At 51.6% G+C, this 25,266-nt stretch overlaps 1 protein-coding gene across 2 annotated transcripts; it reads left to right on the plus strand.

The window, feature by feature from the left end:
- The first annotated feature begins 1,418 nt into the window (after positions 1-1,418).
- On the plus strand, positions 1,419-24,148 carry LOC144941202 (paralemmin-1-like). Of its 2 annotated transcripts, XM_078867800.1 has the most exons (9): positions 1,419-1,641; positions 6,090-6,255; positions 15,688-15,937; positions 17,625-17,705; positions 18,922-19,052; positions 19,398-19,512; positions 20,283-20,313; positions 21,190-21,291; positions 21,752-24,148. In XM_078867800.1, exons 3-9 carry the CDS (start codon positions 15,893-15,895, stop codon positions 22,543-22,545), a joined length of 1,299 nt encoding a protein of 432 aa, XP_078723926.1. In that variant the 5' UTR covers positions 1,419-1,641; positions 6,090-6,255; positions 15,688-15,892; the 3' UTR covers positions 22,546-24,148. The 2 variants fall into 2 exon arrangements, with proteins under 2 accessions (XP_078723926.1, XP_078723924.1); XM_078867798.1 differs by lacking the exon at positions 6,090-6,255.
- The last annotated feature ends 1,118 nt before the right edge of the window (positions 24,149-25,266 follow it).

Genomic DNA, 25,266 nt, shown 5'->3' on the forward strand with positions numbered 1-25,266 from the left:
GCACGGCGCGTGGGACTGAGCGCACGGCGCGTGGGACTGAGCGCACGGCGCGTGGGACTGAGCGCACGGCGCGTGGGACTGAGCGCACGGCGCGTGGGACTGAGTGCACGGCGCGCGCGAGCTCAGGTGTCGAGTTGGTGCAGCCAGGTGGAGAACTCCAGAGGCAGCGATGGCGTCATCGCTCGTGACCGACCCCAGTCACCAAGATGACAAAATCCATCACGTACAGAGAAGCGCAGCGTTGAAGCGAATCAGGCCAGATACCACGTCCGCTTTGCAGATCACATCGAAAACAGAGCACACACACAACAGTATTCCATGAAATACATATTCTGTCACAAAAGTTGGCTCGAATAAACTACTTTAAAAATGTGTAATAAAATAACGTTACAGAATCATCAAATATATTAATGTATATATTGCACTACTACGACGGTCAAGACTAATAACGGAGTGGCAGCCAAGGGATAGAACTTGACCGAGGCCAGCCCACCCAGGAGATGGAGCGATCATACCAGGTCAGGGTGCTGGGTGGATTGTTGCATCGCGGGATCGTGGTGGTGGTGGTGGCGGCGACTCGGGGAAGACTTCACCCAGCAGTGTGTTGATCATGGCGGCTGCTGCTGCTGATGATGGTTAATGTGCACTGGTGCCTGCTTTATTGAGGCCGATATTGGCACGTCCAATGAAGATTGATTGCACTGGTGTGCAAACAGCCCAGGAGAGCCAAGGATCTATAATGTGGGCTGTGCGTGCATTGTAGTAATGGGAATCCGTAGATGAAATCTCGCACCGACGATGAGAACGGTTGGTTACGGACGGTGCGAAACAAGTTCAACCGACAAACGTATCGGTCGGATTGCTCTGAACACGCTTCTCATGCGGTGGCTGTGTATGTTGGTACGTTTAGGCTACGGTGCGATATGCACGACACTGCTGTTGAGGCATTTCATTCTCAAATCCACTTGCACATTTGCGTGCTGCGAGCGCCCGGGGCTGACGCGCGGCGCGGTGACGAGGCCTGCACATGGACGATGGATGATGGACGATGTCTCGCGAGCGGCTTCAGGGGGCGGCAGCCGCAGCGGGGCAAGCGTGAGGCGGCAAGGGCCGCCCTTACAGTGGGGCAGCCAGTGAGGTAATGGAACCCACATTGTTGTTGTAGCGGGAAGTGTTCTGGACTTGAGTAGAGCTAATCAAGCCATTGCGAAACACCCCTCCCCCCCATCCATCCCCCACAGCTCCCACCCACACCACTATCAGCCACTTGACTCTATTCCAACATCGCCCTCCTCCCACCCACCCACACCCACCCAGCGAACCAGCCCATCCCTTCCATCACTCCCCTCCCCCTGGAGGAAAAAAACACAAATCTCGACAACCCCACCCGCTCCACGGCATCACCCACCCACTCCACGGCAGCGCGCACCCGCTCGCTCGCTCACTCCCGCAGCAGCAGGCGAGGCACGGAGCCGCAGTCGCACCCCGCACACCCCTCGCACCCCGCGCTGCCCCGCGAGCGCCTCGCTCCACACCGCCTCCAGCAGCTCCACGCCGCTCGCTGCACCGGGAGGGCTGCCGCTGTGCGGAGTGAGAGGGAGCCAGGGACCCCGCGACAGCCGAGAGGATCCACGCAGCAAGGTACGCTCGGTGGGAAATCGCCACTCGCAGCTGCATGTTGGCACGGCTCGCTGTGCCCAGCACGCGTCTGTGAGCCGAGCTCGGCGGCAGTGAGTCTCGCCGTGCCCCCCTCCCCACCTCCCTCGCTCCCTCGTCCCGACCTCGTCCCGTGCGGGAGGCTGGCGCACGGGACAGGGGGCAGCCTAAACTCGACGCGTCGCGGTGCAGTGGCGAAGAAAACTGATTAATGTTCAACCGGTGTCCCCTGATGCAGGGCTGTTAGCGGTGTTTACAGAGGAGTGTGTACAGACGATGGGCATCTGTGTGCGATGGGCGTGTGTGTGCGGTGTGTGAGCGGTGTGTGTGCTGTGTGTGTGCTGTGTGTGAGCGGTGTGTGTGCGGTGTGAGCGGTGTGTGAGCGGTGTGTGTGCGGTGTGAGCGGTGTGTGCGTTGTTTGAGCGGTGTGTGCGTTGTTTGAGCGGTGTGTGCGGTGTGTGTGTGCGGTGTGTGTGCGGTGTGTGTGTGTGCAGTGTGTGTGTGTGCAGTGTGTGTGTGTGGTGTGTGCGGTGTGTGTGTGTGGTGTGTGCGGTGTGTGTGTGTGGTGTGAGCGGTGTGTGCGGTTTGTGTGTGCAGTGTGTGGTGTGAGCGGTGTGTGCGGTTTGTGTGTGTGGTGTGTGTGGTGTGAGCGGTGTGAGCGGTGTGTGCTGTGTGTGTGTGTGGTGTGAGCGGTGTGAGCGGTGTGAGCGGTGTGTGCTGTGTGTGTGTGTGGTGTGAGCGGTGTGTGTGTGTGCGGTGTGTGTGTGTGTGGTGTGTGCGGTGTGTGTGAGCGGTGTGTGCGGTGTGTGTGTGCAGTGTGTGTGTGTGCGGTGTGTGTGAGCGGTGTGTGCGGTGTGTGTGTGCGGTGTGAGCGAGGGAAGCTCTTGAGGGAGCCACGTCGTGTATGAAGCGCTTCGTGAGCGAGCGCATCTCCAGCAGTGGGAGGCTTCGCGAGTGTGTGAAGGTGACCACGCGTCCAGCTTTGCCTCCCCGCCACTGATCGCAGTGGACCGCTCGCGAGTCTGCTGTTGAGTCGTCTTCCACTTCTAGAGACGCGATCCTGACTCCATGTGAGACCGACTCACGGCTGAGCCGCAGCGGTAAAACAGCCTGCACGATGACGTGCGGAACCACGTTTCTCTGTTTATCAACAAATTATAACCACAGGCCACCATTCAGGATCTCCGTGAGGATTTCCTCCAGGCGAGACTCGTTCTCCAGCAGACGAAACCCCTTCAAGGCGACTCGCGGTCACTCCCCACGCCGAGGCAATTGGTAGCGGTCGGGCTGAAGGTGGAGTTTCTAGGTCGTGTACTTGTAACTAAACCGACCAACATTACACCGGATTCACCCTTGATTGTGATCCTCCGTAATATGCAGCTGTTCAACATCGCTGTCATGCAGCGGGTTTACGTAAGATAAATAACTGCTTATCCTAACACGTTTTCCCTGTTTTTATGCCAATGAACTGAGTAAATAACTCCTCTACGAAACGCGAATGTGTTTCGTGGCCACTGCTGCTGGTGCTGCCGTGTGCTGAGTGAATGTGTGCAGTCTGTGCTGTAGCATCCTGATTATAACTGCGATCGGATGGAGTCCGTCAACGTGTAGCTTGAACTTAAAACTCATCCACTGCGTCCTAAATTCATTCATTTCCACAACGTATAAAGGAAGTCCACATTTGTTTCCTGTTTGTGAGTGGGATACATTTTTTGGAAGGACATACACATTCTTTAAACATCCTGCCAATTTCCCAACAACTGTTACAGTGCAGGGTTCACTCGCGCTGGCCGTACCGGAATCATCGGCAAATTGAAGCCCAGCCAGTGACGACGGTCTAGGCCACAAATGTCGAATGTGCTCCGACACCCCGACCGACTGTCAGTCGCAAGGTTGTGAGCTTCAATCCCAGGCTTGGCTGGGTGTGAGTCTATCATCCCTCGGCGGGGTGGGGGGGGTTAATCAATGAGTACCGATGTTGTGGCACGTCAGCAGTCGCCACGGTGAGGGGGGTCGTGACGGCTCCCGGCCGCACGCCACTGAGACGGGGGGGGGGGGCACGCTGCCCCCGGGGCTCTCCGCGTCACGCGGCGAGGGGTGGTGGCGGCGGTCACTGGCTCACTCTGCATCCCTCACGGGGGTAGGAGCGTCTCTCTGTGGTCGCCGTGTGGGTCACGGCAATGCGGAGCGGCGACGACGACGACGCCACATTGAGGTGGTTGAGCCAGGGGATTGCGTCAGGAGTTGCGGCGCATCGCCGCGAGTGGTTCGATGGGCCACGGACTGTTCTGGCCGGAGACTTTAGAATTGTCCATTTGTGCACCATGAGGTTTCACCGCATCTGCTTCCATGGTTATTGAGATTGGACGGACTCAACTTTTGCAAGTAACGTGGTTCAAATGTCAAGTTGATTTTGTGTAACGAGGCGAGAACTCACGAGACCCGGATACGAGTCTCGTTTGCAAAGATGACTTGAGTCACGGTGTTGTGAGTTGAAGGAAGTGTAAATAATGTTTAAATGCACTTGACTGCAACCTTGTCCTCGCTGAAGTCTACCCGCGTGTCCCAGCCTGACGAGCACGGCTGACGCGCTCGAGGCACTTGATGTGGCGTCGGGTCAAGTTGGGGGGTTTGGGGCCGCTGGAGTGCATCGTTTCACATTCACATGCAAGGTAACGGGCCACGAATCGTTCTTTGATTCGATTAACAACCTTGAATTGTGGACCTTCTTTGAATCTTGAGGGGGATAAATAGTTTGAGGCCTAAAATGTGCTTTTTTAGGCAAGAAACGAAGATAATTAAATGGCACAGAGGCCACGTATCGGCAACCAGGTCAACGGCGCAGCTGGCCCATCGTGGTGCTCGCCCCAGGGCCCGAGTGCGTCATGTTTCATGTTTATATTAAGCGCTGTTCATGCAAATTGCTTCTCACAAATGCTGAGAAACCACAGACAAGCTGAAGCTGGTCAGCAGCCAGGTGGTGAGCTGGCGCCAACATGTGCCCAAGCTATGTAGTCCTCTACATCTATTTGTATTAAAACGTCAGCCAAATCATGAGCACCCGGAGAAAACTCACGCGTGCGAGGGGGTCGACAGTTGCCCCTCCAGAAGGGGCAGATGGTACGAGTCCACCCTTCGCTGGCTGGCCAGGGCACGGCACCTCCTGCGGTCATCCACCAACCCTCGCTGCCGCCACAGTGCCGGATTGCGGCAGACACCTGCGTAGCCACCGCCGCCGCTCGGTGATCGCGACGTGAGATCTCTAACCTCGTCACGACTCCGCGAGTTGAAGGTCTCTTGATGAAAATAGCGTTGGTCACTGATGCTGTCTGCGAGCGAAGCGCAGGGAGGCAATGCTCGTGCACGCTCGTGCCGTGCTCAGCTGCCGCTGGGCTGTTGCTGCGTCTCTGAGGAATGCGAGAAACAATGTGAATCACTTATAAAATGCCATGTTTTCTTCCAAATAAGTTGTTCAAAACAGATGAGTTTCTCCCTAAGGGCCGACGCTGGTGTCGTGTGCTGTGACTCACGTGCCCCTAGCACACGCATTGGCCTTACACGAGCGGCCAGGTTCGTAACGTGTTTGTTTCTTAAAGTTTAATGGCAGTTTTTTGTTGTATCCATAACCCACCACAACTTGACAGAGCCAATCAAATCAAATCGTGACGTCATGGCCACATGTGCCAACTAATTCGGTTTTTCAGCTAGAGGATGAGGAGGAGGATGAGGAGGAATGTTGAAAAACTCAAAGCACCATCACACTCAGCATCATCACATCGCCTGTGAGTGGACGGATTCTGTCACGTGCTCACCAGTTTATTGTGACGTCTCGTTCACATCCATTCAACGCAACTCCACGATAAGCCGTGCTCGAGTGGGAGAGGTTCGTTTGGAAGGACGGATACATTTTTATTTTTTATTTTATGTTTCTACCGACGTGACTTTACCGAAAGAACCAAAGGATACGAGACGCAAGTTATTCGTCTTCATTGTTATTATTTTACCTCTCCTGGCACACGTTCAACTCCATTAAACAGCATTATAATATTCGTTGTATTCTTTGGTTCTTTCGGTAAAGTCACGTAGATAGGAAACTTAATGATAATAAAGTGAATTAAAATATCACGACGTTTCGATCGCAACACGAGCGGGCGTCTACCTCTCTAAATAATAACTAAGTGAATAATTAATCATTAATCGGTTGGTGTTTGTATTTCTTAATATAATGAGTCTATATAGTCACATTTACGAACGTCTTGGAAAAGAATGAACCACATGTGGATATAGATGCTTGTTGTGTACGCCCACGTATTTGTTGTCACCCTGCGAGCGTTGACATCAGTTGCATTGCAAAAGCTTCTGTTTAGATTCGCGGTGCCGGTTTAATGTGTTGGGAACGCAGTTTGATCCCGCGCTCCCAACTCTCATGGCAGCACGGCACTCCTTGAGCCAGGTGTTGTGGCGTGAAGACTCCCTTGAGAAGGAAGGTGAGGGGTGGGGCGAGCACGGAAGGCAGCAGGCTGCGGTGAGGATGCGAGGTGTGCACCACAGCCTGACCTCCCATGCTGACCGCTTACTCGCCAATTGAGTCATTTGCGGGTAAGCTTTTGTTCATATGTTGGGCCAAACACCAGTCGCATTGCATGTATTGTTTGGATATGGGGGGAAACGGGAGTACCCGCATGGAACCCTTGCAGTATTGGGGGGGGGGGGGTAGAGAATACAAATTCCACACAGGAAAGCACCCGAGTGGGGAATCGAACCCAGCCTGGTTTTGCTTTGAGACGTGAATGTTGTCAGCTTGGTGATATGATGCGTGGTACAGAGTGGGTTACCATATTTTTCCAATGAATGTCCGCAGTTGTTCTCAACACCGTCGTGCCGAGAAGTACACTTCTAACGTATGCCTGTTGTGCCTTGCTATTATTCTTTCGTGGACTCTAATGAAAAGAAAATACCTTCCATGACAATGCGCGCCTCTTCCCGTGTGCTTTTAATCTCAGCCCTGCCCCGCCAGCACTTCCCCACCGCACATCAATTACCCTGCCACGGTCTCCCTCGCGCCAGCTGAGGGCGACTTTAATTAGAACCGCGTTGTCCTCGTTAGCTCCGACCGCTGCCTTCGTCGTCTGCTGTTACACAGCGATGGAGGCACCGAGTGCGTATTCAGAACACAGATTTGTATTCACTTTCCTCTCTCTGGTCTTGCTGCGAAATGCTTCGGCAGAGCATGTCCAAGTACAGTGTATAATGTAAACGCAACCCCCTTTGCGTAGGTTATGGGTTACAATGCAGTCAACATTTGTTTTAGGCCGGGTCTGACCTGATATGAATATTGAGGCCCTTATGTGTGTGCAGTCATTGTCGCAGCTGTTTACAAAGAACAGTCTCTGTGAAGAGGAAACGAAGATAAAACCACCTACTTTACTCTAATTCATATTTTTTCATAAAAAAAAATCACGAAAGTTATGGAAACTGAACGACATTTTTTGCCCACATTTTATAATTATATTTTCTTATTTCACTATTTTTAGAAGGAGGAAGGTGTTTGGAATAAAACGCGCGCGAATCCAACACGGGTGCAACTGGTGAGGGAGAATTTGCGGTGCAGATCGGGCTGGAAATAAGTGGTTAAATAAAAACCTGCTTGTGGAATGTCCACAATTATTTCAATGTTGTTGGGAAGTAAACAATTTTGTGGCAGAGCTCGCAGCGTTTCGCAATTTTGACTCTCAACCATTTCTCCGCTACTTGCCCAAGGTCACAACGGATATTTGTGCCGATGGTTCGTAAAACAAGAAAACAGTTCGCCTGCAAGTCACGCACGCAGCGGTCGAGTGCCATTTCAGAGCTGCACTTCTCTGTGAAACAAAATATATTATTACATTTCCCGTTCAGATAAACGCGACAAAAGCATGGATCTTGACATACTCTCTCGGGTTGATACATTGAGCATTACTTTGTGGGAAAGACATCAGTGGTTGCCCAAGGCATGGTCTCGCCCGCACCTGCATAGCATTGTGGACATTTCTACCATTAGCTCCGCAATGTCAATGGCAGATGAGCTCCGCCTTCAGTGCTCAATTGAGCAGGAAATCACTTTCCCGGATTTCATTTCAATAATAGAAAGTGATTTGGAACCCCAGTGATTAAGAAACAGAGGTTCTCTAAATGATTGAACTGGCTTTTTGCCAGTTTATGTGTATGGGGAATTACATTGATTAATTTGTGTATTCTGCATCTCTTACATTCGGGGATTGAAACTCTGCGTAAGCCAAAAGAACAGGGAGCATCCGACGGCCTCCTACCAGCGCCATTCGCCAATTTGCCTGCAGTCTGATGTTGAGGCTTTACGGGTGGTTTCTTACAGTACCCAGCTGCCAGCTTACATCTCACTCCTAGCTGCCGTAGTTAATGCAGGGGCTGATGAACACGATGACATATTGTTAAAGCAAACAATAAACATTGCAAATTAGCCATAACTCAAGAAACGTACTGTACATAAAGTGTTTTCAAAAACGATCCTTGGATAAATATTGATGGTTTTGAATTCTGTAAGTTGCGTTTCAAGGGCCTGCTGCTTCTTGATGAATCGGAGGCGATGCTCCATCCTGCTCAGAATTTTTGTTTTTTTGTTTTTATCGACACCAGATGTGGCCCAACACAAACGTCTGATTTGTAGTGCTGCGTTGCATTCATGTCTATCGTGTATCTCAGAAGTCCCAGAGGGTTCCTGTCCAGGACACCTTTCGCAATATCCATAGTAGAATTCACCAATTGTATGACCTGGAGCACTCAAGATTAAGATGTCATCAATCCAAAGCCATCCGTGCCATTGCCGCAGTTCGTAGCGTTCCACCCTCTACCATTACCCTCGGATGCCATGCAATACACACGCAGCCACCTCCAACATCTTTCCCTGACAATGTCCCACCGGTCGCTGGACCGTGGAGACCACTCCACGGGCCAACTCGGAATCGGCCTCGACCCACCCTGCACATGACCCACCCAATGCAATAGATTTTTTTTACAAATCCGTTGTCTGGAAAAGGAAGCCAAATCTTAGATGTTGCATATGGACGGTTGTTCCAATGCTGCATTCTAAACAGGAGCAGGTGATGTTTTGGTTTGTCGGTGCGAACGTAACGTGACAACTGTCACGGGGTGTCAAATGCAGATTTGTTTTTTTTATTTTTGTCTGCGTCGTCAGGAACAGCTGGAAAATATATTACGGAATGGTAGATTAGTGACTTGCACATATTGTTTTATACTCCTGTAACATCAACACATTGGTGCAGATTAATCCTTCCATTCCTATTTATCTTGTTAACATATAAAGACAAAAGTATATCTCTTCATCAACTTACGACCCTTCACCATACGATTGTTTTACTGGCTTTGGCTCTCAGAGTCTCATCATCAGGGTCACTCCTGTTGAAAAAAATCTGTTTGCCAAATAACATAAAGGGCTATCCGTTCAGCACAAAACATTCAACATTGGCTAAGCGTCCGCACTCAGGTTGATGGGATAAACAATTATGTTATTTTTACACGGACAAACGAACTTTGTGTCTGTGTATATATTACGCGTGAGCCTCCACAGCAGCGCACGAGGAGTTTATTTACGTGGTTGGTCCACGCTTCCTCAATAGTCATTGTGAGACACTTAGTTCGTCACGAAGAATATGACCCCTCGGGGCAGGTCCGGGGTGACGGGAAGAGCTCCGAGCAGCCGAACCCCACCGGGGAGTTGTTCAGCCACTGTGTGTGTGTGTGCGCGCACTCACTGTGTGTGTGTGTGTGCGCGCACTCACTGTGTGTGTGTGTGTGTGCGCGCACTCACTGTGTGTGTGTGTGTGCGCGCACTCACTGTGTGTGTGTGTGCGCGCACTCACTGTGTGTGTGTGTGTGCGCGCACTCACTGTGTGTGTGTGTGTGCGCGCACTCACTGTGTGTGTGTGTGTGCGCGCACTCACTGTGTGTGTGTGTGTGCGCGCACTCACTGTGTGTGTGTGTGTGTGCGCGCACTCACTGTGTGTGTGTGTGTGTGCGCGCACTCACTGTGTGTGTGTGTGTGTGCGCGCACTCACTGTGTGTGTGTGTGTGTGCGCGCACTCACTGTGTGTGTGTGTGTGTGCGCGCACTCACTGTGTGTGTGTGTGTGCGCGCGCACTCACTGTGTGTGTGTGTGTGCGCGCGCACTCACTGTGTGTGTGTGTGTGCGCGCGCACTCACTGTGTGTGTGTGTGTGCGCGCGCACTCACTGTGTGTGTGTGTGTGCGCGCGCACTCACTGTGTGTGTGTGTGTGCGCGCGCACTCACTGTGTGTGTGTGTGCGCGCACTCACTGTGTGTGTGTGCGCGCCGACGCAGCCCGCGCACGCGACGCAAAGTGCGCCGCGAGGTGACGGGGAAAACCCGCGGCGTTGACGTTCGTAGTGACGACAGCGTGACCCGGAGGAATCGTGCTTTAAGCGCTCGTCTTATTAGAATCCCCGATGCCGAACAAAAAATAAACTCGACAACGCCGTAAAGTCACGAATAGCTTCCTCGGCACCGCCGCCGCAGCTGAGCGAAAGGGAGCTACGGGAAGCGAGAGAGAGGCAGCGTGGCCCCATGTCTTGACAAACTCTGGCAGAGGCCACGGCACAAGTCAATGTCAAGCAAAGTGTAAACAAATGTTTAAACCGAGTGAGTAACGATGTGGTCTGCTCTTTCTCAATCTCTCACCCCCTCCCTGTGTGTGAGCGAAGGCTGTACCAACATGTTTTGGGCCTGACTATCAGAATGTGTGATCCATAATTAATTCATAATTGATTTTGGGGTTGGACCACGTAATGATTTGGCTAAATTAGTGTTTTAAAGACCCTCTACCCAACATTAAATTGCCGCATGTATGAGTGTTTAACGTCCCAATTATTTTTGTTTCGGATCACTCACCGGTGAGATGCAGAACAATTCTCAGAGCCTAATGATGCAATAGGTTAGGACGTTTGCTTGAAACTGTGCCAAGCATCTTCAGGTCAGAACGAGGAAGTCAGAATACAATGCAGAAGAGCAGCGTGTTAAGTGATAAGAATGTTTCAGAGGAGCTACACCGTCGTCAGCAGGAGGGGGTGTCTCAGCCCACTGCGTTCCCCTCTTACGGACGACCTCGCAGCTCGTTTGCGTTATTCAACGTGGAGTACCGAGGAAAAAGTTAAATTGCTGTCATTTTAAACATTGTTATTTATTTCTGTGGTATTTTAAAAAATAAAATATTGAGCAAAATAGTCCTGAGAACAATGTTGTTTACCTTGCACTGTCCTAAACAACAGCCCCTCAGCAGTAACGAATGCGGCTTTGATCTGAACGAAACGACAATGATGTTATTGTCTCTTGGCACAATCACTAAGCCCGAAAGATTCACGAATATATTGAACGCCGAAGCTGCAGTTGCAGTGGACAGGAAATCCGTCTTTAGAATGGCTGCATTGCATAGGAAGGCTGAGGGACAGCGCTGGGTGGGATTTCCTGTTCCATTGTTTGCGCAGCTGGATTCCCGTGCGTCCCTCTCGCTATTTTATATTCCCAGTGGTGGGGCCCCTCGGCCGTAATTTCCAAACGCGCCGCGTTGTGCAGCGGGCGCAGTGTTCACGCAGCGTCGTTCAGCGTGGGGTCGTCCGCTCCCGCACCTTGAGAGCCACGCGGCGCCGTGATGGCGGAGGAGCCACATTCTGGGCTTCGAGTTGAACGCCGACTGACTACCGAACTTAATGTCTCGTTTCCACGACGATGGAATCGGTGCCGGCTCCGGTGCTGGTACCGGGCGGCCACGTTCCCACGGCGACCCAGCCCAGCCAATACAGGCTCCTGGGACCGCACGCTTCGATCTGGGCTTACCCTGGAAGCCGCCGAGATGTCACGGGGTCAGCTTGGCCGTGCCAGCGCTACGCGTATGGAACATTACATCAACGGACTTGGCCCAGATAAAGGAGCTAGCCACAGTGGTGTAATGGTGAGCACGCTGGACTTACAATCCCTAGGTCAGCGGCTCGATTACAACTCCCGGCACGGCAGTTGTAATAACAGGTAAAGTTTCTTAAACCGCCCCCTCCTCTGTTCACCCAGCGGTGTACATGGTTTCGCTATTGTGAGTCAATCAGCAGGTCGCGTGCGGTGGGGTAATGGGTGCACCCACCTCTTCCAAAACCTGTGGTCAGTGTGGAAGAGTAGGCCATATATCCTTTTGTGTTCGCTCTCATGGTGGACGCCAGTTCCGCCAACGGTGGCGTGAGCAGGCGATTTCAGGGCTGTGCCTTCACATTCCGTGGTGGGGAACCCATCTGTGGCCCACAGGCCGAACTCGACCCACTACTTAATTTGGTACGACCTGAAGGCATGCGAGGCCTACCACTGCTCAATGTCTCGTGAACGATATAGTCACTGCAAGCCTCTTGACCCCCCCTAATCGAGTGCTGGAGAGGAATATGTTTTACCTTGTTTCTAATCTAAGTGTGCTCACTCGTCACTTCTGTCATCTGCAAGGTTAAATAATTTACGTGGTGATACCACGTTGACAATGGTGCACACACATAAATCACAAAAACTCCAAACAATCGTCAATAAATATTCCCTTTTAAGGCAGTGTTATTGACGAACGTGTTGAGTTGTTGTCGCTGCAAGGCCACCTTTCAGTGACAGAAGTGACTGAGTTGTGGGTGTTCACGTGTGGCCCAACAAAGATATTGGACAGTCCGGTGTGGCCCTCAGGAAGGAAAAGGTTACCTGTGCCCTGCCCAGATTAATAAAACCTAACATATCTACTGGCCATGTAAAAAATGTTAACAGAAGCTTTTTTACAACAGCTGTGTGACCTCCACGCCCTGGGGCCAGGGGTAGAGCCACGTGGGAGGCGTGGCAGAGGGTGCTGTTTGTGGACCCGGAGAGAGACGCGGAGACACAAACCACACACGAATTAACTGAAATTGATTCAAAACGTTGTGAATATTTGGCAATCTTGCTGCATTGCATCATGGCCCAAAAGGCCCGCAGGAGCCCCACGCAGGGGCGAGGGAAACGTATTTTATGTAAGTGCCTTTCTGGCCAACATCTGGGCCATGAGCGTTGAATGTGAACTGGGGTACGGCTCCGCTACCCGGCTCTCGTGAGAGATGTTGTGAAATACTCGAAAATCGGCCAGTGGGCAGATGGAGGGAGATTCCTCCCGTGGGAATGACGAGCCAACTCGGAGCGTGTCCACCAGGGCCGCACGGAGCCTCGCGCGGCCCTGACCGAGCCATGCGCTGGCCAGAACGCCCGGTGTCAAGAAGTTCATAACCTGCGCCAACCCACGGGCTCCATAGCAGATGAGCATTATGCGTACGTAGGATTGCATCAAGGCCTGGGAGAGTGCTAACGCGGTGCGGGTATATGATTAAGAATGGCGTTTGATGAACATGGCGGCTCAATGAGCAGTGGTGAACGGGGTCATTCGCCACTTTCTCTCCACTGCGGGCCACCCGACCTGCAGAGAATGAGACTGAGTGGATGGAGATTTACTTCCCTGACCTGGTGTCTACTTGGATGACTCTGTCACACCGGCATTTCTTAGAACACCACCGTGTGTGTGGGGTCATTGTTGCACGAGTATGTAAACAGACATGGATACGTCTCACATGTAAACCAGTTCATGGTCTCAGTATCGCTGGAGCGTTTGTCAAACAAAAGCGATACTGGTCTCGTTTTGTTTTCATATTTCAGCGATCCTCCACTCTTCAGTCTCCTCCCATAGCTAAAAACACATGCAATGCAACGGGTCTTGACCAAACATCCCAATGAATAAAAATGTACCTGCATATTTACTCATTCGTAATTACACATAGCAATGTTATCCACTACTGCGTAAACTTGGTACGATCCTCCTGAAAAAGAGTTTTGAGACTCCGTGAGGCTGCCCTAGACAAGCGAGCGTTCCGGTACAAACGCTATCGCGACGATTGAAGCCGCGTGCCGTGGCGAGGAGGGCGGTGGGATAGCTCCGAAAGCTCCCCGCGAGGAGCTCGCTTCCTCCGAGATCGCACGCGCCGCGTCTCCAGGATACGCGGAATGTTTGCGACCTCCTGCAGGAAGTTCGTACAAACGTCCAGGAAATTGTCTCGTGCGAAGAGGTGAGATATGGCATATTTCCCACGGAAAACGGACTGCGTTCGTTGTCGCCCACCACGTCGGAGTGTACTCTTAGCGATAGTCCGTGGTCCGGTACTGGCCCCGTGTGCGTAATGCACGCGCACGGACGCCGGGGGCCATTCGCAGGCCAACCAACTGCACATTGAGATTTGACTTTTTGGAATGAAAATCAAAAAAGCTACGTTCGTACGTTTCTTTGGGATGGGGTTTTGCACTGTTTGAGCATCGCAGACCACAAAACGTATGGTTTTACATCTACCGTCCGATAAATATTTACGCTCTTTCATATTATTATCCACTCCACCAAATTGGTTTGAATACAATTCTAATGTCTGCACATGAATGGAACATGTGACCTACGTGTTTCTACAGATAACAGGACGAGCCCGGGAGTGGTGCAAATGTTTGTTGCCTTTTTCTCGAGTTCTCTCCAGGACGCGATGTCGACGTCACATTACGAGGTGCAGCGCAGCTCTTGGTGCCATGTAGCGTCTGCCACAGAGTGATATTCGTTGGATGACAGTCAAGCCATGTTTCTTACTCTACATATTCGCAAATTCGTCATTGAAGGGTTTTGTGTGCTTGTGCACCACTGTCAATGCAGTTTCACCAAATAATATTTATATAGTCAGCTGGAATTTATCCAAATTAAGTGGAAATCTAACTTCATTACCATGAGATTACCATGCGGTCATTGGTGGCGGGGCGCACTTGAGGACCACGTTCAACCACAGGCAGCTGTCTGGATTCGAACTCAGGTTCTTGGCGGTGCCTGGCTCTGCGCTCGGAATGACCCGATAAGACATTGGGAATGTCACCCTCGCTGGTAATCCTGGGTGGCTTAGCGTAGAAAGGGCCTTTTACAACAGCAAGTTAATTTTTTACGGATACATTTCTGCGCCGTGGAAATGGCTTTAAAGAGAAACATGCAGAGCCCCTTGCGTGTATACAACATCAGTCGCCGCCGCCACCTGCTTCCATCGGCTCTGCACCACCAAATGCCTCGGAGTCAAGACCCAGGAGAGTGTTTTACAACAACATGAGATGGCATGTTCTCAAATGTTGAGCATCACTGCAACAGAATGTGGAACGACCACTCGCAGCATGAGTAATCTCAGCCCGTATCTACACATCCCGTGTGTTCTGTGTGACCACAGTGACTTGCGTAAATATGCAGAGCAGCGTGGTGTCCAGGTAGGCGAGTGCATTGTCTGATGCGTCACAGGTCCTGGGTATGGTTCAGGTCTCGTCGTCACAAATACTATCAGCCATTGTCTATCCCCTACTGGATGAAGACCTCCTCAAGCCCGCCGCCTTCCATCACCACCCGTCCAACTCCTGCTCTTGAACTGATTTCCTTGCTTCATCGTCTGTTGTGGTCATCCTCTCGGTCACTTCCCCTCCTTTGGCTCCCATTCTCACACGAGTCTGTCGTCAGCCATCATCCTCTCTACTGATGTGTCCTGCCCAAGCACATTCACATGTCCGAGTCAGCGATGTCTCATATCTGCGTTCATTCCCTGTTCCACATGCTTCTCTCGTTCTCTCTGTGGAATCAAATGCATGGACCTCTCCTGGTTATGCGATGGGAGGACAGAATATACCGTGAGGATGCAATGACCTTTAACTTCCCATATGATTGATGGAGATGTTCGCAGCTCTGCACAAAAATCGCCGCCGCCTCTCACAAGCAGGAGGTGGCGGTGTTGAGCGTCGCTGTGGGTTTTTTCCGCGTTCTCCGGGTTCCTTACAAATGAAGCCAACCTCTCCTTAATGGCATTGGGCCTGAGACCCAGCGATGCTCCCCTCCGTAAATTATTGGTGTTGTTTTGGAACTAAGACACATCGTGCTTTGTTGTTGCAGGAGTAAAGACTGCACATTGGCGGTCAACGTGGATTTCTCAACCATCGACATCATCCTGGACCTCTTCGTCTGAGGCCTTAGGGCTGCGGGACGGGCTGTTGATGAGCGTCTAGAGCACGGCGCGATATCGGCGAGGCCGAGCGTTTCTCCTGGAGAGAAGGACGCGACTTCTGCGAGCAGCAGCCCGAAGCCTTGATCTGGGAGAATGGCGGACGTGGATCTTCGCCAGCGGAGGCTGCAGATGTTGATGGTAATCACACTCAAAGTGATCTCCTGCTCAAATCAGCATCGAGGTGACACTCGTATCTCGGCAGCCTTGCTCGATGTGCGTATCGTTGAGCTTCACAATCGATATTGATTGATGAACAATTGCATCGTTACACCCCTAAAATTCCCGTCTCAAGTCTGGCTTGGGCCAAAAGATGTTTGTTGACGCTGCGGCTTGGGAAAATGCAGAAAAAGTCGTCGTTAACGCCTCTCGCCTACGATGTGGCTGGGGAAGCCCGATCTCATCGTGGATTAGAGGCACTTTATTGCTGCGGTTGTAAATGTATTTCAAAGTTACCGTAGCATCGTTATCAAAGCATCGCCAGATCGCGAGAGGTGGGAGCAGCAGCTCGTGGATTGACCCAGGCCCATGGATAGAGGAGCTGTAGACGATCGGAGCGCAGATAAGGGGAGTGCCAGCGTTGGACTATTCATTGGCCGCCTTCTCGTCGCAGCAGTCGGCCCGCTGCTACATTGACGTCTCGCTGCACTTCTGGTCAAGTTTGAATGAGGCAAGGACACGGTGCCAAACGCTGATTGTTAATTCAAACCATTTCACAGTGCCCCACTGATCAGTAGTGGAGTCGTTATTCTTGCCAGTGCAGTGTGTTTTAATGAGGCCAGCGGAACACATTAGCACGACCGGCAAAGGGTGTGTGACTGATTATCATTATTATTATTTTACGCAGCGTCCTAGAGGATGAGGCTGTGCTGTGTGTGGCGTGTGGCACCGCGCGTAGCGGCGATTTGCCTGCTCGGAGACTCCGTAAATCGTCACCACTTGGGGATTGCGCTCCATTCCAATAAACATTTCACTCTCTTGTTTGTACCGTCCGACTTGTTTGTGTTGTCGTCACATTAGCACGGTCTCTCTGGATCGTAAACCTGTCTCGTTTGTTATGTGTATCTCGGCTTTAGTTTCTCGTTTGTACTTTAATTTCATACAGGGGTGTAATGCTAAATGTTTTTGGTTGGTGAATCGAGGCATCATTACAATGCCTGGCAAGTGTTGGTCTCTTCCACGTGCCCTTGTCTCTCTCGTGGTGCCGCCACTCTCCTGCACGCCGCCCCTCGCTCCCTCCTGCCCAGGCCACCCAACCTCCCGGCCAGGCCCCGTAACCAACCTCTCAAACCTCTCAAACCTCTCGACGTCTCAAGCAACCTGCACGTTTCCGCTTGTGTTCCGGCTCTAATCAGGACATTGTATATTTTCTCGGAGGTATATAACGACTCGCTCCCTTTCAATGTGATGAGTTCTCATGATTCGGTGGTCACGATGTAATGTCGTTGTTAACATTGTGGTGGATATGGCACCTTCAGTGGCTGCAAAGATCACATTATTGCATGCGCATTCAATGACTGGATAGTGAGTTTAATAATGCATTATTTAATTAACTAACTCAATGCAGCATTGTTTGCCTTTGAATTGGCACATTTATCACGTGGCATTATTCATTGGCTTTGTCGGGTGGAGGTGGGTGTACAACACACATTTTACTCGCGCAGTCTGACTGAAAAATCAGCCAGCCTTTCCCAAAGTACTCTGCAGCGCTGCCCCGTAGCACTGTACTCCTCGCCATGGCTCCTACAGGGGAACATGCCCGTTGCTCGTCTCATTTCTGACCTGGTATGACATTCCTCCGTCGTGTGTCGGCGCGCGCTGGGTGTAGGAGCGAAGGAAAGCGCAGACCAACACGGAGAACAAGAAACAGGAGCTCGAGGACGAGAAGCTGAAGCTGCACCACCTGAAGGTAGCGCTCACGCAGAGCGCGCTACGCGGCGGGCCACGTGACGAGTTGTGTTTGTGTAAGGACAAGCGCCGGGCACTTTCACACGGACAATCGCTGCCTTTCATGACGAGCAGCAGTGGTGATGTCACCATGAAGTCGTTGCCAGGCTTGACGTGTCCGAGGCTGCGCGCCGTGACAAAGATTCTCACAAAAGAGCACCACATTTTGTTGGCTCGCACGTAGTAATAATAGTAAAAATGTCCCTTACTTTCCCCAGGAAAGCCTCTCTGAGTCTCAGACCCTTCTTCTGGAAGGTCTTGCGCTGGGATGTTTGGCCAACTTGGAATGTGGGAAAAAACCCAGAGGGCCCAGAGAAAGCTCGTCGTGGTCGGAGTTTGCGATGTGTACACGAAGCTTCCTCATTGTTTACTTTGCTGAAATATTCGCTGATGCTGCTGCTGCTGCACCGTGTTTATGGAGGGCGGCTCCCGTCGACTGCACAGGGGCATCAATAACAGCCTCCCCCGGAGACCGGTTCTGGTCACGTCACACTGATTTTCTCTTTTCATCTCCTGACCACAATACTGCCGGCTATGAACCGTAAAAATGCTCCGCCGCTGTTCGCCTCACAGTGGTCGTTTAAAGTTCCGGCGACATCATTCTCAAAGAATAGGCCATTGTGTGTCGGAGTCGTCATCCAAATCGAACAAATGTAGAAGTCTACCCACAATATACGCAATTGGGAAGCACACAGCACCATCGCCTCTACTGCTAAACGACTGCAAACTGTGCGAAACGCAGCGTGCTCCTGCGAAGCTTGCACTGTAAGAATGATGGCGCGAATACCAAATGTATTCAAGATTTGGCTTGATTTAGTTTCAATTCATTCATTTTTTGGACATCGTTAAAGTAGCTGCCACACATAGCTGCCAGGATTCATGACAACTCATTCACGACGAGATACACGAATTGTGCGCAGTGAATTTCTACACTCGTGATTAAATACACGGTGCTTCGTGAGTTTAATCACATTCATCGATTAATCCACACGTCGTTACACCCCTGCTAACTGAAATATTACGAGCCACAATTATTCACGCGATGTGTATTTGTGGTTTTCCCTCTCGTGCACCGCCCTGTTGCCATGGCCCGTCGTCGTGGTGCTCCGTGGTTGTCGCGGCACCCCATCGTCATGGTGCCCTGCGGTTGTCATGGCGCCCTGTCCGCGTGCGAGCAGACCAAGTCGATGCGGGAGCAGTGGCTGCTGGGAGGGCAGCTCAAGAGGACACCGTCCCAGACGGACATGGCGGAGGAGCGCGTGAAGGAGGATGAGGCCCTGACGGAGCAGCTCTACGAGAACGTGCGCAGGTGAGGGCGTGCGCAGGTGAGGGCGTGCGCGAGTGAGGGCGTGCGCAGGTGAGGGCGCGCGCGGGTGAGGGCGTGCGCGGGTGTCGGGTCATGTGACGTCGTTGTTCCAAGGACCCTGTCATTGTCTGTATGCTCAAAAGAGAACCGTCTTGTTCTCCATCATCGCAGTGGCACCTACAATGCGCTGCCCATTATTATTCACCATCATCTTATTATTGACAATAACACACACTTTATAGTGCTTGCATGTTGCTCGATCATGATGGCTGATCGCGATGCTGGGGTCGACACTTTGCCATCAACATCAAACGTCAGCTCCCGTGTTGTGGCGCGTGCGGTGCGCAGGCTGGAAGAGGAAGTGAGTCGCATGGAATGTGCGGAGCGGGAGCTGCTGCTGCGGGAAAAGGCCGTGCTGCAGCAACTGCACCCCGAGGAGCCCCCCGCAGATGGCGTCCAGCAGGTGCCCTGTACACACTGCAGGGTCGACGCCAACTGACTGTACATTCCGTCGACGTCACAACACGCATACGTTTTACTAAGATGCAAAATCGATTATTAATTCTGACAACTGCCTGATGCTGCTCGTTCTACCTATACGCAGACCGTCCGTACCCAAGAGTTTCATGTTGTGAGATCGCTCTTCCACACGCCGGCAGTGCTACTGAAGCTGAGCATTTGTTCATCACGTGACAACATTCTGCATTGTCGGTGGAGGAGGGTGTACAACACATTTGACTTGCGCGATCTGATCTTGAAAAAATCTACTTTGAATCAGAATATTGGTGGCAAATGCCTACGTGTTAAAAATACAGAAAGAAATGAGGCTCCCACCCACTGAGACTCTCATTCACCACCCCCAACCGAAATCTGCCAAGGAGTGGCGTTTGAGAGGCCCTCTGAGTGCCCCCCTACCCCCCTCCCTTTGGTACTGCTGATGCCCCTCATCGTCTCTTTCCGAGACACGAATGACTCGGGCAATACGATTGCAGATGAGGCGATTGGTGGTAGAGACCAATGGTCTGTGATCATTGTGCCCTGGCGTGTTGTAGTTCTAGCAGCTCCGTGCCAGTTTTTGCCTTTGTGACTCAAGACGTTGTGACGGACCTTTGAAGGCTTAGAGTTCACATCTGTGATTATAGGAATAATTTGTACTGCACAGACACACATTTGCTGTTTAACTTGGAATGCAGTGTGCGATGAAGCTCACGCTCTGTGTTGTGCCATTCTCAGGATGTAGAGACCATGCTCCCCGATGATGACGGTGAGACTCTTGTCATATTCTGATTTTAACACCATTTCAGCGTTCCATGCCATGCCACTGTTAATCTCATCCATATTTGTCCCTCCACATAAACAAAGTAATTTACACGCATTCCATCAGCTGCACACACTGCCATCTGGAGGTGCATCATTATTTGGCTCATCGCAAGTACATTTTGGACCGGCTCCAACATTCACTGTCTCATCGGCAGACTCGGGCAGAATCTGGCAGTTAACCAGCGTTAGCTCAAGAAAGGCGAGCAGATATGGGAAAGAGGAGTAGTGTCTGCTTATTAATCGCGTTGCATAAATATTGAACAGGCTTGCAGCAGCAGCAGCAGTTTATCGGAGGCTAGGTACATTATGCAGCTCTGCGTCATGCCAGCTGCAACAATGTTTTCATTTTGACTGCACTGAGCACGTGCGCTTGACAGTCACAGCATGTTATAGGTTGATGGGCAAAAATTGCATTTTCGATTTGTTACTCGCTAACATCGGCCCTATCATATCCTGTTCCATGCGTCCTCATCTCACCCATAAAGGACATCTGTAAACACTAGACACTGGGCACTGCAAACTGCAAGTACTTGTGTGAAATTGATTAAATCACAGATGCATGCACGATGCCCAAAGCTTTGAGAAATAACCTACGGCCAAGTCACCCAGAATGCGCCCGATCTAAGGAGAACTTTAAAGTTGAGCAGGGGTGAGCCTGGTTAGTGCTTGGATGGGCGACCACCTTGCGTTAGAACAGGCGTTGTAGGAGCTACATTGCCAGCAGATGGCAGCAAAGCGAAATCGATTGTTCAGCCTATGCTTCCCACATTCACCAGCGAGGTTGTAAAATGATGTTGCGTGGCTCCGCGTGGCTCTGCAGGAGGGGTGCAGTACATCATCACGGAGATCCCCGACTTCCCCGCCGGGTTCACCCTGCGTGGCGCCCACGGCGACGGCCCCGGCGAGCACGGCGAGAGGGCCGGTACGGCCCCCCTCCATCCCTCCCCCCTCCCTCTCCTCCCCCCTCATTTCACAGCGGCTGCTTGTGTATATTTCAGTGTATTACTCAGAAGTAAACATCGGAAAGCCTCCATAACAGGTTTTTTGGGTTATATTGCGTGAATATATAAATGTGTCGTTAAACTCGCCACCACCCGACACAGCCGACTAGTAAGGGTTGTCATGTAAACAGAATGTGGCCAATTCGTCACTAGTACAGCACTAACCGGTGTGTTGGAGAGCCAAACCACAACATTTACAATCCGAGAACGACGTTTCGCCAGTAATTACAACCAGCTTCATCAGACGACAGCCAGATTTGTGGCGAACATTTTATTAATCTGCAGTGTATCTGCAATTTGAAAGTAGTGTTTCCCACAGCGCGATGTCTCTCTTGTTAGACACGAACCGCATGCTCTTTGTGTTGTTTGTGTGCCCGGCAGCCGTGTACGCGATGGCCATCAGCGTGGAGAAGGACTCCAAGACGGGAGAGACGCGGGTGGTGTCCAGCACGCCGATGAGCCCCGAGGACGCGCAGTCGCGCGGCGTCAAGGTTTACGACGACGGCTCCAAGGTGGTTTACGCCATCGGCCACGACGGGCAGCCGCTGACCAACGGAGTGGAGGCCATGTCCTCGGAGGAGGTGGATGCGCTGGTGTCACGGGCCGGTTCCGCGGACGTGGCGGCGGCTTCTCCCAGCCCGGAGCCGAAAGCGACGAGCGACGACGCGGCGGACGACGACGACACCCCGGCGCCGAGCGCGGAGCCTCCGGGTCCGGCCGCGAGCTCGGCGAGCCCTCGGGCCAAGTCCCCTCCCCTCGCTAGAGAAGCCGTGATGGGCATCGAGACGAAAGACGGACTGGCCCGAGTTTACCCGCAGCCGAACGCCGTTCACGGCGCCGCCGCCGCCGACGGCCACGCCCCGAAGCCGGCGGGCGACGACGAGGGCGCGGGGGGGACGTCGATCGCGGGCGGGGACATCGACCCCGAGAGGCCCGTCACCATGGTGTTCATGGGCTACGAGCAGGTGGAGGACGAAGAGGACACCAGGAAGGCGCTGGGCTACGAAGGCGCCGGCACGGCCGAGCTGGTGGTGATCGGGGGCGACGACGACGACACCGCCGACGACGCGACCGCGGCGACGCCACTCACGGCGGACCCCACGACGGGCCCGGCGGAGCCACCGCCCAGGGCCACCAAGAAGCCGTGTGCCTGTCGATGCTGCACCGTCATGTGAATTGCTCTCATTATTCAGCTGTGTCTGTAGAGTTAAAGAACAGCAGCCAAACGCGGTGTTATACCCAAGAAATTGTTTGTCATATTAGATGCTGTATGCGTGCCTGAAAAGAAGAAAAATGTATCGGCTGGAAATGTCCATATTTTACTTTGACATATTAGCGGTATTGTATTGTTAAAGTCTAGCCAATTGCATTCATGGGATGATGCTCATAAGTGCCATAAGTTTTACTGTAAGTCATTCAGGTTGGCTGGTCCGCTCCGTTCGAGATCCCTCCCCGTGGGACGTGCGTGCGAGTTGTGAATTCTCACTTGAGCGTCGATGGCCGCTGTGAATCATCGCTTCGGCTCGACAGCCATTGCACCAATCACATTCGCATCATCTCGGACTTGGTGCCTCCGTGCCAAAGAAAATCTTTTATTTTTCAGCGTGTAATCTTTTTATATGAAAATGTGTATTATGTACAGGATCTTATAATACGAAACATTGTGATTAAAAAGGAGTTCATGGTTTTTAGATCTTGATTTTCTAAATTCATACGATAGACGTGAACTCGCAGGCCTCCGTCATCCGCACATTCTCTCGCAGGCAACGCTTGCACATGTCCTCGCCCGCGAGTTTGTATCATTGATGGCATTCAGTAATTGGGAGTTGCCGGCCCAGTTTCCTCTGCATATCCTCCTCCAAGTGTCGGGTTTTCCACTATGGAAGAGACGGATCTACCAACTTCCCAAGGGAGGTCCTTAAATGCAAAGCTTTTTAAATAGGGCTCTACATCGATAACATGAATATATATTCACGGTGTGTTCTCCATTAAATATCAATCGAGTACAGTCCTAATGTTGTGGGTCACAAGGAGGGGGGGGGGGGCACTGTCGATATCCCCAATGCGCAGTGGAATGCGCTGACTCGCGTGCCAAATAACAAGCACGGCATCTCAATACTCAATTTGACATTTTAAAAACGGCCGACCACAAGTGTATTTTGTTTTAACAATCTGAGACCTCGAGAGACCAGGGTCGTCTCGTTAGCAGTAGTGGCTTGGTGATACCGCACAGCGGGGGGCTACTCCACGTTCACAATCCCCACCTCCACGAGGCTGCCGTGCCACTTGGGGCGAACATCGCAGCTCTGTGGCCCCCACGCGCGCCGCGTGCCGCGTGCGTGGTCCGTCACGATCCTCCTCGACACAATCGCACGGTGGCTCGAGTCGACTGCAGTACACGTGGATACATATACTCTGCATACAAGAAAGAGGACGGGGTATTGTCCTGAATGAGCAGGCAAGAGACAATGAAGACAATGTGTCTCGTTTGCAAGAAATATACTCGCAAGTGCACAGGGTGAAAGTGATACGTTATACGAATTTTTAATCGAGCGTAAGCAATTTGTACAAATGACAATTTTGCTGAAAATTTTTCACAACCATAATAAAATTTGCGGATAAAATGTGCAGTTGCAACGCTTTAATTTTGCAATAATTCGCGGTTGAAATGTTCCACGTCGTGTTTGCATCTGGAGCAATGGCAGTTGCCTGAGATGTCTTCATCAACCAGAAGGGATCCCACTCAGACCACATCTCTTATACAACACTCGCCTCTTCCAACATGTCCAGTCAGTGTGGAAGTGTAGGCCAAATGCCTTCAAACATTCCCTCTAGAGTAGGCCCTTCAGCCAGCAGTGGCGTGAGCAAGCAATTGCAGGGCTGCACCTTGCAAGAGTTGTATGCACCCATTCATTATTTACCCTTGGGCGATGTTTTATTTACGTGCTTGTGTCACGAATGGAGTTGGATTGCTTGGAAGGCCGTGTCCCAAGTTCGATTGTGCAGCCACCCTGCTGAGATGCAACCACCTACTTACCGGAGGTCACGTTTTGCATGAAAAGAACATCAACTTACGTTTGGGGTTTCACTTAAATTGGAAAGCGTCCAACTGAGAATTTAAATATAATTGCAACAAATTTCAGCTTTGAGATTTTAAAATAATAAATTAACTGTCACGTCGTGAACGTATCTCCATAGCAAGGCATGTGGGAACATTCTACCCATCGTGGAGATAAGAGCTCACTTCAAGCGATCTCAGAAACAGTTCTATAACATCTCGTTCTGTTGGCTGTTGCAATAAAATTGGTAAAAGGCAAAGTATTAATGTAATTGTAGAGAGAGATACCAGTCTGTTCTAGCAACACGCCAGCAATGCCACGTGCTTTATGCAAAGTCCAACAAGAGGGCATCTGGCGGGGCTCGTGGCGCGCCTCAGTGGCTCCCTCGGGCGGCTTCCTCCGGGAACCTCTCGCCTGTTGCAGGAACCTCTCGCCTGCTGCTTGAGGATCGCGCCTGTTGCGGGAACCTCTCGCCTGCTGCTTGAGGATCGCACGGGGACGAGGCCCGGCAGCCCACGCAGGTGCAGGGCCTGGGGCAGATGCTGGGCATCGCAAATTGCGCCCACAGAATCCATAAAACATCTTCTCATATCTGTGCAAGTTACAAATACTGCTTTGCAAGCTCTGTGCAAAATAGAACAGAGCTCATCCTATACCCATTTACAACACTTTGCTAACCCCAATGTCTCTGTGAAAAATAGACACATTAAGATGTTTTGTGTGAATTTTGTCAAAGGTTAATGCCATTTAAGTACACACTTAATTTCAGCAGAAACTGTAACTTTAGATTGTAACCACATGTATTTTTAGGTGAACACCAGAGAGCAATGCTTTGTT

This window comes from Lampetra fluviatilis, chromosome 24, assembly GCF_964198595.1.
Source record: "Lampetra fluviatilis chromosome 24, kcLamFluv1.1, whole genome shotgun sequence".
Lineage (NCBI taxonomy): Eukaryota > Metazoa > Chordata > Hyperoartia > Petromyzontiformes > Petromyzontidae > Lampetra > Lampetra fluviatilis.